The 11,990-nt window shown below is 35.5% G+C and overlaps 1 protein-coding gene across 1 annotated transcript in view; it reads left to right on the top strand.

Moving 5' to 3' along the window:
- The window catches only part of CAAP1 (caspase activity and apoptosis inhibitor 1), a 54,333-nt gene extending 43,136 nt beyond the window's left edge, over positions 1-11,197 (top strand). Inside the window, exon 6 of the mRNA XM_037495454.2 lies at positions 4,819-11,197. Coding sequence (XP_037351351.1) covers positions 4,819-5,165 — 347 coding nt within the window. The 3' untranslated portion in view covers positions 5,166-11,197. The remainder of the gene's footprint in view (positions 1-4,818) is intronic.
- The last annotated feature ends 793 nt before the right edge of the window (positions 11,198-11,990 follow it).

Genomic DNA, 11,990 nt, shown 5'->3' with positions numbered 1-11,990 from the left:
TCTAGACCAACGGGGTTGGCCCAAAGCAGGGCCACTGAGGTCTGAAAGCCTGCCACAAGTCTAAGGCACATTCTGGCAGGGACCCATAAAATAGGGTCAGAAACCCAGGACAAGTCTGGGAGGAAAAGAATAAAATCAAAATCAAGATAAAAGCTGCCATTGTTATCCTCCCCGTGGGTCTCTCACCACGTCTGTTTCAACTAGTCCAGGACAAAAAAGTAAGTACAACTTCTTCACATGTCTGTGCTCCATGTGCCTCCTTCAGGTCTCCTCCTGGCTCTCCATTCTTCTTCCTTTCTTCTTCAGTCTCCTGAAGGAGCATTTTTTTCCTCCCTGCTCAGCTCCATCCTCCCTTGGGTGAGGCAGGGAACCTGAAACCTCCCCTTTTCCTGGGGACCATCCTGTTACACTCAGGTACAGAGGTTTACTGGGGTATAAATCAAGTCAGTAACACAGAAGTTAACAGGAAAATAAAAGAGAGATGGTGAAAATATATATACCAGAGGAAAATGGACTGGAATGTACTTTGGTGAGTAATTGGATCAACTATAAGTGATAAATGCCCAATAAATATATTAACTTTTTATTAAAAAAGTTTTCCCTTTAAAAGTATTTTAACTCTTATTATGTCTTCCTACAATTATTGATTAGCTAAGCTTTTAAACATTTTAAATCCTTCCCATGTTACTTGGTCCATTTCTTCACTTACATTGCTGTTTCTGAGGTTCTCTAAATGGTATACAGTATTTTAGATGCTGCTCATCTTACTGGATGTGTGTGTGTGTGTGTGTGTGTGTGTATGTATATGCATGCATATATATGCAGAACTCATTAATGTTATTTTGCAATTCTGTGGCATCAGTGAGTTGTTTATAATTTTATCCTTGCTTTCTTTCCTGAGCCACTTTTGCTTAAGTCTTACAGAGTTAATACCCTGAATTCTTAGTAGCATTTTTAATTGCATTTGTATTATTTTACCTCAGATCCACCTGTCTTTTATTTTTCTTCTTGGGTTTTAGTAACCTTAGTTTAACATCATGTGTACATTGAAACTTTTCATTTCTTTTAGAGAAATTGACCTTAGATTGGTCTGTTACTCTCAGACTTCTAACCCCCTTTGAAAACTTAGTATACCTTGTTTTGTGGAGTTTTCATATAATTTAGATGGGCACTCCCTCTGCAAACACATGTGCACGTATGCACACAGAAACACACAATTCATAATTGCAGGTGCAGAAGGACAGAACATGACAACACTAATATTTTAAGGACTTTTAGTATGACATTTTAGAGTTAAGTTACTACTGAGAAAGGATGTATATGATTTATCCCTTCCACTTTGGGGATCATAATTGATAGAGAAAACCCCAACAATTTCTTAATACCAAGAGTGAGAATAAGTTATCTTTAGGAAAATATCCCTATGTTTGCAAATAATGAGTCAGTAAAATGATGAAAATTAAGGAGTAGTGGGCTTCCCCTGGTGGTGCAGCAGTTGAGCGCTGAGCTTCGAAGCTTCCCGCAGCCTCTGCAGCACCAGTTTGATCCCGGCCGCTGGTGAGGCATGACAGATCTCTCCTGCCGCACCCACTGCTTCTTCCCTCAGCAGTGTATTTCGTCAGTCTGCCTGTTCTGTTCCCTGCTCTGGCTCTGGTGAATTCTCTCACCCTCCTGTGCTTCTGACTGTAAAGACACTTGAAATATGATCCTAGGTCTACAAATAAGCTTATCATGTTATATTAACTTTTTTTTAAGATTTATTTATATAAGAACCGGGGCACAGGCCAGATGTGCGGGAGGGTGAGAGAATTCACCAGAGACAGAGTGGGGAACAGAACAGGCAGACTGACTGAAATACACTGCTGAGGGGAGCAGCGGGCAGGACAGGAGGGGTCTGCCTCGCCATGTGGGCATCTCCATGGCTGGCGGGGATCAAACTGGCACTGCAGAGGCTGTGGACAGCTTCACAGTGCTGTGCTCGATTGCCTGAGCCACCAGGGAGGTCCATAACTTGTTTTAATATTTGTGAAGTACTGAAGTTTTTCTGCTATATGTTCACAAGACTTTGGCATCTGTGGTGTAGGTATAAGATGGAAACTATGAATGTGTTTACCAAAAGCAAAGCCCCGTGTGCCCATTAAAATGTTAGAAACAAAGTCAGAAATATAAATGAAAATACTTGTTAACATTTTCTTCTTCTAAAAATTTGAAGTGTGAGTGTAAACATTATATTCCCGAATCTTTGGGCTGATAACTTCATTGAATAAGGATTTTATTATCATGAACCCAAGCAGAGGAATTCTGTGGTTACTTCTTAAATAAGCTTTTGTAAGTAGACTTAAATTACCAGAATTAAGTGAGAATATATAATAGCTCATTTGTTCTTAGTCATTTAAAAAGTATTTCAAAGCTATGGACATCCTCTCCAGAAAAAAAAAAAAAATTATGAACATAATATACATTTCATTTTTAAAAATACCTATACACACTTAGGTATCTCCCAGTAGTCTTTTGATGAGAAATAGTAGACTGGTGGTATATGACACTGTCATTCAGTTAGAAGATTTGACACTAATCACTTCAGGATCTACTAGTAGAGATTCTTCACTTATTTAACAAAAATATCTCTAAGTTTCATTGATTTTTTTTTTTTGCTGTTATTCTTTTATTTCCTGCATATAGATTCAAAACAAATTTCATAAAAATGCAGCTACTTCAAGCTTTGTGATTTATCTTTATAAGGGATTTCATGGTTGTATCATTGTATGCTGATTCCTGGACCCAAGATAATAATATCTGGACATTATAAATGTATTTCTTTTTTGGTAGAAAATCTGTTGCCAAAATTTTTTTGGTGGAAAAATTTAGTAAAGCATAATTTACTCACTGGTTACTAATCTTTCATTGTCTATTGCTGCCGTGTAGAAAATCTTTTATGCAGGGGGAAAAAGGAAAATAATTTAAAGTATTGCCATTTTATGTTTTTTTACATAGACTTAACCCACTATGGTCTTTAGAGATATCCTAGGATAATTAACTAATTTAATTTAGGGAATAGAAACTTTAAGAAGGAATTTTCTCCTTACCACATAACTTAGTGTCAGAGTACATTTTAGGACTCGTGTATCCCATTTTTCAGATTCTCCTGCCTTTGTCCTCCCCCAATTATATTCTACTGCTTTTTATTTATTTACAGGTGACAAATTCTAATTTTGAATAACAAATTACATGTTTCCAAACTTTTCTTTTTAAAAATCTAAACAGAATCAGTGACTAGATTCATAAGTTTAGATTAAAGCATGATAGGTGTGAGATTAACTTTTTGAGATTGACCAGTTTAACACTTAAATTTTTGTTTTTTTTTTAATATTTTATTTATTTATTTATTTATTTATTTATTTATTTATTTATTTATCCAAGCACGGGGTACAGTCAGATGCGCGGGAGGGTGAGAGAATTCACCAGAGCCAGAGTGGGGAGCAGAACAAGGCAGAAGGACCGAAGTACACTGCTGAGGGGAGCAGTGGGCGCGGCAGGAGAGGTCTGCGGGCCATGTGGGACCCTCGCAGGTGGCCAGGGACCAAAATGGCACTGCAAAGGCTGCGGGCAGCTTCATAGCCCAGCGCTCTACCACTGCGCCACCAGGGGAGGCCCCGTTGTTATTTTCTTTTACACAAAGGCTATATTCATTTTCTTGCATCATCTTGAAGTATTTGTTGCTTTGGGGGAAATTTGTAAAGTGTTCTTTAGCATCAAATAAAATTGTAGCCACTTTTTTTTTTTTACAAGCTCTATTTGTGGACACAAAGGTAATTTATTGATTTGTTTTCCACTTTAATTTTGGAATAGGGAGTAATTTTTATGTGGAAAGATCTATCAAAGTCAGTAAATCTTTTGTTATAAAACAGAATTGTTTTTGTTGTTATACATTAATAACAAAATCTTTCAATCATTTTTTACAAATAAAATTTCCCTGTTATAAGAAAGCTAAAATATGAGGGTCATCACCCCCCCCCAACCCTTTTTTTTGGACATATTAGGGATCAAAAGATAAATAGCTTGAAGATATCAGCACTGGAAATTGAAAATGGCACTTGAACTTGAGTATCATCCAAGGTCAAGGTCGCTGAAATCTATCATCTGTATTTATATTCAAGTTCTTAGCATCAGTTCTAGAAGTTTTATAACAAATGCATTTTTAAAAATTACGGTGAACTTTATTAATTGAAATCCTCATAGTAAAAACTTATTTTATCTTAGAAAATGGCCTTAGGCATGCTCCTTTATATTATTGATTTAGACCAGTGTTTGAAAAAAAAATATGAAAAGATTTGAAGTGATTGTTATGCACATGGTGTCCAGCTTGCCAATGATATTTTCTCCTTTTTATAATTTATAAAGCAAAGTATATTAACTCCTGGAATGGAATTCTCCTTAGTAATAAGCAATTCTCGGTCCAAAGGGTTTCCAACATTAGCTTTCATTTTGTAACGTAGAAACTTCACTGTAGTATAAAAGTTAGGACACATTAATTGTTAGAATAGGTCTTGGAACTCCATATGATAATGTAAATTTCCCAGTATTTCCATGTTTTACTAAATTGGAATGTTCATTACATTAAAATTTACAATACATGTAAATAACACTTTGAATTAAGTGTTTTTTTGAAGTTGAGTCAGGGAATAAGGGTGTGAGTTGGGATTATGGAATGCGTTGGGGGAGGTAGGTTCAAGCAAACTGTTATCATAAATAGAAAGGACATTCTGACCTGGGCATTTAGGTTACATGGTTCTTTTCCCCTTTTTCTGTTTGTTACAGGCAAAGGGGAAGATAGTGATGTACTCAGTATAAATGCAGATGCTTATGACAGCGACATAGAAGGCCCATGCAACGAAGAAGCAGCTGCTCCCGAGGTCCCAGAAAATACAGTTCAAAGTGAAGCTGGTCAGATAGATGACCTGGAGAAAGACATTGAGAAAAGTGTGAATGAGATTCTGGGACTGGCAGAGTCTAGCCCAAAGGAACCCAAAGCAGCCACTCTGACTGTTCCTCCTCCAGAAGATGTTCAGCCTTCTGCACAGCAGCTGGAGCTGCTAGAACTTGAGATGAGGGCGAGAGCTATTAAGGCCCTAATGAAAGCTGGTGATATAAAAAAAACAACCTAGTTATTTAACTTGAATCTGTGTTTGAGCAAAGCCATGTCATATTTTGTATCTGAAGTTTATTTTGGGTCTTCTATTTCACATGTAACTCTTATTTGATAAATTCATCTTAGGTCTGAAATACCTATTTTTTTTGTTGTTGCTACTTTTCTATTGTATATGTGTTACTGTTTTTTGAATTCATGGCGAATACCTTTGGATAACCTAGATACTTTGTTAGATGAGTATTTAGTTATGTCTGCAAGTTAATATCCAAAAAGCCATTAGCAAAGAGAAGAGTCATGGCATTTTTTTTTTCTTTATTCTTAAATGTTTTGGCCACCAAATCTAAAAGCCAATAAAGATTGCCTAAGCATGTTGTTCTTAAGGCTACCTATATTTTGCAATAGACTATTAAATTATTGCTTCTAGATTTGTTAACAATTGAAAACTGTTCATTATGTTGCACTTACAACTATGTTCTGTCTTAAAGATGCTTTCTATGAGTGTGGATTTAGTAGTAAAAACTGCATAACAGTTTTTGTTACAAGGCTTACATAGCTGAAATGGATGATTAAAAACTTATTAAAGAAGAAAGGATTTATTATAAGGCCGATTTTTTTAACAATGTAGAACTAACTGCCCAGCTTTAATTCCAGCAGACAAACCATTCTAGCAGATTATTTCATATTATTGGACACTTTGTTCAGGTTTTTCCTTCAATAAAAGGGGAACACATTTTCATTTACATTCCAAGCTATCACGAAAAGAATATTTGATCATATAAGCTTTCATCTGATGTTTTTGCTTGAAGATCTGATGTGCTATAATTCCATGAATTAAAAATAATAAAGACTATCATTCTGGACCTGAAGACTTTTGATACATTTCCAAAAGCAAAATTAATTTCAGGAAGCTTTGATAAATTGATGTTACAATTAATCTAATTTTGTATAGTTTTTGTAAATAAATTAACATCCTGCCACAATCACAGATGCTTTTTGCCCCATCACTAATTACAGTTGTTTGATACCAAAATTAATTCAGGGTAAAGACTCTTTAAGTAAATTAGTTTTTCCTTTTTCTAAAATACAAACCTGGAACTGTTGTTTTTATATTTGCTAGCAAATGTAGTATATTTCATTTATAAACCATGCTCTACTAATGTTCTATGAGCATTTTCCTCATACATAAAACTTGCAGGGATTGGATTGTATTAACTGGCTTTATTACATGTAAATTCTAGAGTGTTTCTTCGGAAACAGTATTTATGAAACATTGGAATTGTGGCTACAAATTTATTTTGTTGTTGCTCTTGAACAGGCTTTTAAATAACCCTATTATTTTTTCCCATTGAATTTTTCTAATGAAACACTGAGGCCTGTATCATTTGAATTACTTCTCTTAGGCTGGTAAATGCAGATATGGTTTAAATAGTGAGTTCTCATTGTTCTGCTTCAAGATGAAAAAACATTGATATGGTAAAATAATTTTTCAATTCCAAATTAAAAAGTTAAAATTACATAGTGCAGAATAAATTTTATTGCTATTTCTGAATTATGAAATGTCATTAGCATTTGTGTGATAAAACATCATAGTAGAAAAAGGTCTGAGTGCTTTGTAGCTGATGATCTTCACTGCCGTTGTAAAGTGTTTTGTCCTTTTGAGTGTGTAGACTGAGTTAGAGTACATTTGACTAGAGTGGATATGCGAGTGAGAATGAGCTGAACGAATTAAAGGCTACTGAGATTTCTACCTTGGAAAATCAACTTTTCCTTTTTATTGGTTCTTTTTTCTTCTTTTTTAGTGGTGAAAGACATGAGATCTTTTTGAAGATGAATGGCTTTAGAAAATAGAAATAAGTTTGTTTTAGAAATGCCTACGTATGAAAAAATACCATATATTGATCTGATGCTATCATTTAAATCATCAGCTCCCACGTATTTATTGAATACCTCTGAGGTGTTCAGTCTTGTTCAGAATCTTAAACTCAGGGACGGCACAGTATAGATTTTAGCATGGAATAGACTGATTAATAAAGATGGATGCCGCTTCTTTATTCCAAATTCCTCCCTTTTGCCAAGGTAGGGGAAATTTCTAGGCAATGATTCATTAGCAAATGAAACAGGAAAAAAGGCAGCGTAATTTTTTTTAATTGAGATAACATTGATTTACAACACTGTATATGATTCACAGGCATAGGATCACACCTCCACAGATGCTTACCACCACACCACATCCACCCCCAAGGCACCTACTGTCCTTCACTATGGTCTGTTTTGCCTCCTCCTGTCTTTGTTTTATCCGCCCCACCCCCTCCATATCTGTAGCCTCAGTTCCACAGATTTCTGGGGTTTATTACTGGTTTGTTACTATATGACACCTTTATTTTGTTTCTCTGTATTCCACATAAAAGTGAAACCTAGTATTTGTCCTTTCCTTTCTGACTTGACTTAGCTTACTTAACATTATCCCCTCCACTTCATCCATATTGTCTCAAATGCAAGAGTTCATTTTTTTTATAGCTAAGTAGTATTCCGATGTGTATATATACCCCATCTTTTACATTTTTTTGAGGAACCTCTATATTGTTTTCTAAAGTGACTGTGCTAATTTACATGTCCACCAACAGAGCATGAGGGTTTCTTTTCTCCACATCCTTGCCAATGCTTTTTGTTTCTTGACTTAGTGAAAGTAGCCATTCTAACCAGTGTAAGGTGGGACTTCATTGTGACCTTGATTTGCAATTCTCTAATGATAACCATTATCTAAAAGTTGTAGACTGTCTTTTCATGTTTATTGACCATCTGTATGTCTTCTTTGGTGAAATGCAAATTTAGATCTTTGCTCATTTTTTTATTTGGGTTCTGTGTTTTCTGTTAAATGATGAGTTTATGTATTATGGATATTAACCCCTTGTCTGACGTACATGGTGGAAATAGCGTCTCCCACTCAGTTGGCTTTTTTGTTTTAATGATGGTTGCTTATGCTGTGCAGAAGCTTTTTAGTTTCCTATAGCCCCATTTGTTTATATTCTTTTGTTTCTCTGGCTGTTGGAAATGAATTCACAAAGACATCACTAAGGTCAATGTCCAAGAGCTTATCTAAACCTGTTTTCTTCTATGTATTTTATGGTTTCAAGTCTTACATTCAAGTCTTTAATATATTTTGAATTGACTTCAGTATATGGTATAAGATAGTGCTCCAGTTCCACTCTTGTAGTTCTTCCAATAAGCTGAATTTTTCTCTTCTATCATTTTACTATCTAAAAGATTTTGTTGTTGTTGTTCTCTCAGTATTTTCTCTTAACAATAATAGTATTATGTTCTTGTGTTTGTAGGACAATGGATCTACCCTATTGTCCTGGTGACAATGCACCTGTCCCGGTAGGCCATGTCGGCAGAGTATGAACCTCCAAAGGACTAAGTCTTTTTTTTTTTAAGATTTATTTATTTATACAAGAACTGGGGTACAGGCCAGATGTGTGGGAGCATGAGATGATTCACCAGAGACAGAGCGGGGAACAGAACAGGCAGACTGACAAAATACACTGCTGAGGGGAGCAGCGGGCGAGACAGGAGGGGTTTGCTGTGCCATGTGGGATTCTCGCCGGCCGGCTGGGATTGCTGCAGAGGCTGCGGACAGCTTCACAGTGTGGCGCTCAACTGCCTGTGCCACCAGGGAGGCCCCAAAGGACTAAATCTTGAAGTAACATCCTGTGTGACCCTCCTAGGAGCATGACTAGAAAGGCAGTCACCAGAACTTTTTCTCATCTGCCTTTCTTGAAGAAGACTTCCTGTCTTGCAGAGGGATGTCTTGAGGCACATTTTTCATCTTCCTCCCTACTTCCTTGCAGACATGAGAAGTTTTATCTTACCCCTCTTAGCACGACTATATAAAGTTGATTAGCTGCAGCATGGCACAGAGGATCCCACCGACCCTGTTGCATTTGGTCCCTCTTGATTTGGTGTCACCCTCACCCTGCACAAAGGTCATGTGGACTTGTCACCTTTTCACCATGGATATAAGTAATAAGGTGTTTCAATATAGAAAAGAGTACATTGTTTTTCTTTACTGCCTGAATGCCTCAGACTTTCCTAGGCCTTTGTCTTGGCCTCATGCTTGACAGTTTTGTGTGTGTAACCTTCTACCTCTCTGAGGATTTTAATTTTAGTGGTGGTTTTTCAAGTTTTCTTCTGCTTTTCTGCTTTCTGATAATTTTCTCAAATTTCCTTATATCTGATCATGTTTGCTGGTTGCATATTAAGAGGAAGGTACTGAAAAACTTAACTGGAAACCCTGTTTATGGATGAGACTCATTAATTGGTAGAACTCACTTTTGTCTTGTTAGAATTAAGAGCAGTATATCCTTTTAGAGGAGCTGAGGATTTCTCCCTGATGGCTTTTACTTCATACCCCTGTTTCATTCGGTTAACCCTGCTCTTAACAAACTCCTTGGTTTGCCTGAATTTAGAAACTCATGCTGCAATTTTGCTAGTCTTCTGTGGAGTTGGAGAATGAATGGTTGCTTGTTTGGGTAAAGACCAGCTTTTCATGTTCACCACCCCTCCACCCCCGTAGTCTATCTTTGTAGGAACTTGGGATCTTCATAACTGAGCCTTACTTGGGTTTATGTTTAGAATCAACTTATTTCTGAATTTTATCTTTTTGTAGGCCTTTAAGTTACAATCTCCGTCTGCCACGTCAATATCACTTATTTGTGTTCCAGCTTCCAAAATTTTCTTGACCCATCTATACCTTCTATTTCATAACCTATCTAAATGAGTTAGTCTTTACTCTGTCATTTTAGTGGATTTTCATAAGGGAGCAGTGGCAAATACAGTATTCAGTGTTCCTTGTTTAGGGAAATGTTACTTAATTTTAAAACTTTTTACTTCTGCCAATCTTATTTTTTTTTTTTCTGGATAAATCCAAGGTTAAATTAGTGTAGCATTTTAGTTTTCAATATACATCCTTTCTTGCGGATCTTTTGTATCTTCATCTTGAGTTAAAAATTTTCTTGTTTCTCTATAGGCATTATATTGTGCTTATTAAATCCTGTGTTCCTTCTGTAGTGTAGTTTTCATTTATGAAATGAGATTTTTCTTTCATCTCTAATTCTTCCTTGAATGCCATCACCTCATATAATTCCTGTTATTTATGGCATGTCATTTCTTAATGACATTAATCTCATTTTAAAATACAAGAATAGTTTTGATATGTTCTTGGATCTTTCTGGTGTACTTTTGTCTGGAGGGTGGTTATTCTCCTTATTCTCTCTTTTATTTCTACATTATTACATAGAATTTGACCTTGATATTTTTGTTTCTTATTTTTACTTGATCATTTTCTTGAACTTTCCAAAGGAATCTTTGAACTCAGAGTAGCTTTTCAGCCTTTATGTTTGTTTCTTTGTCTGATTTTTGGACACTAATGTTTAAAATATGGTGGCTTGCTTTCTAAGTTTCCCTGGCTCTCTTCCCCTCCCCCACTTTGACTTAGACTTCTCTTTCCATCCTGTTAACTTTCTCTGTTCCCATTTTGATTCCATAACCATTTTGATTCCATAACCACCTTAGTGCGTGACTCAGGTCTAGAAGGGAATGCTGGGCAGTTTCAGGTGATCTTAGGTGCTAGACTGCTCCAGCTCCTTTCAGACCTTGTCATTCCTTGTGCCACCTGCTGATCTTAGAGGCAGAACCCTTCCCAAGTTCAGTTGCTGCCCCAACTGAACTTTTCATGATTTCTATTTTAAGTTTCTCCTATTACCTATTTGATGCACAATTGACTTCCCCCTGCCCTCTCCCATAGAACTGCTGTTGTTATGTAAGTAGTATGACTCATTAGTGGTTTGTTCTAATCTGCTTATATTTGGGGTCTCATAGGGATACCTTAGTTTTGTTTTGAACATTGCCCAGGGTTTTTGGTTTTTCTTTCTACTGTTCTGCCTTTTTTTGTGTGTAGGTATTAAGAAAAGATTAAAAGACTCTTTTGCTACTGCCACTATCATCCCATGTATTCACACTTCAGCATATACAAATAAAATGTATTTTATATCAAGGAAAATTAATTTACATGTAAAATATCTTATTGAATTATTTATAGTGTATTCTTAAAACTATTATTAATTTTGATGTCTTTCTTAAAAAGGTACTTCTTATTTGGAAAACTAAAGCCTGTGTGTAATCTTATTTGGTAGAGTTGTCAGCCTGATATATAGAAGTTAGCACTGCTCCTTAATAGCAAAGGAATTTAGCTTTATTGGGCATATTCTTATAATAGATAATTATGATAAGTTGAAGAATTTTTAAAATCTGTTAAAATTAAAAATTACCTAAAATTAAAAATACAGCATAGATTCAAAGGATCAGTTGTTTAATATTCTTAAAAGTTTTTGGAAGAGAAGATTTAAATTTTCACTTTTAAAAGACAAATTATCTTTCCTTTTTGAACAATTTCTATTTATTCATTGCTCTTCTGTCTGTCATGCCTTCTGTACTTGAAATATATTTTCTCAAAGTCCAAAAGAGAATTTCAAGTTTTGGCAAATGACTTTTTCCTTCTAAGTTACTTTGATATAAGATTTTTAAGTAAGATCTGCCTTTAATGTATATTTAAGTCACAACATTAGTGGATATTTGGTTTTATCACCTCTCATATTTATCAGTCTATTATAACATGGTCATAAAACAAACACACACAACTCTACCTGAAGTGAGATTCAGAAAGGATTCATTAAGTTTTCCTTTCTGTTCCTTAGTGGAAAAGATACCTTGATACAGTTGCTAACTATAAAACATTTTGTTATTAAATATTTGTGTATAGGTTTATTTGTGAGATTTTTGAATT

Source organism: Talpa occidentalis, unplaced genomic scaffold (assembly GCF_014898055.3).
Source record: "Talpa occidentalis isolate TD23 unplaced genomic scaffold, MPIMG_talOcc4v2.1 talOcc4.7, whole genome shotgun sequence".
NCBI lineage: Eukaryota > Metazoa > Chordata > Mammalia > Eulipotyphla > Talpidae > Talpa > Talpa occidentalis.
The sequence above is the reverse complement of the archived record's forward strand: the minus strand, read 5'-3'. Positions and strand labels throughout refer to the sequence as shown.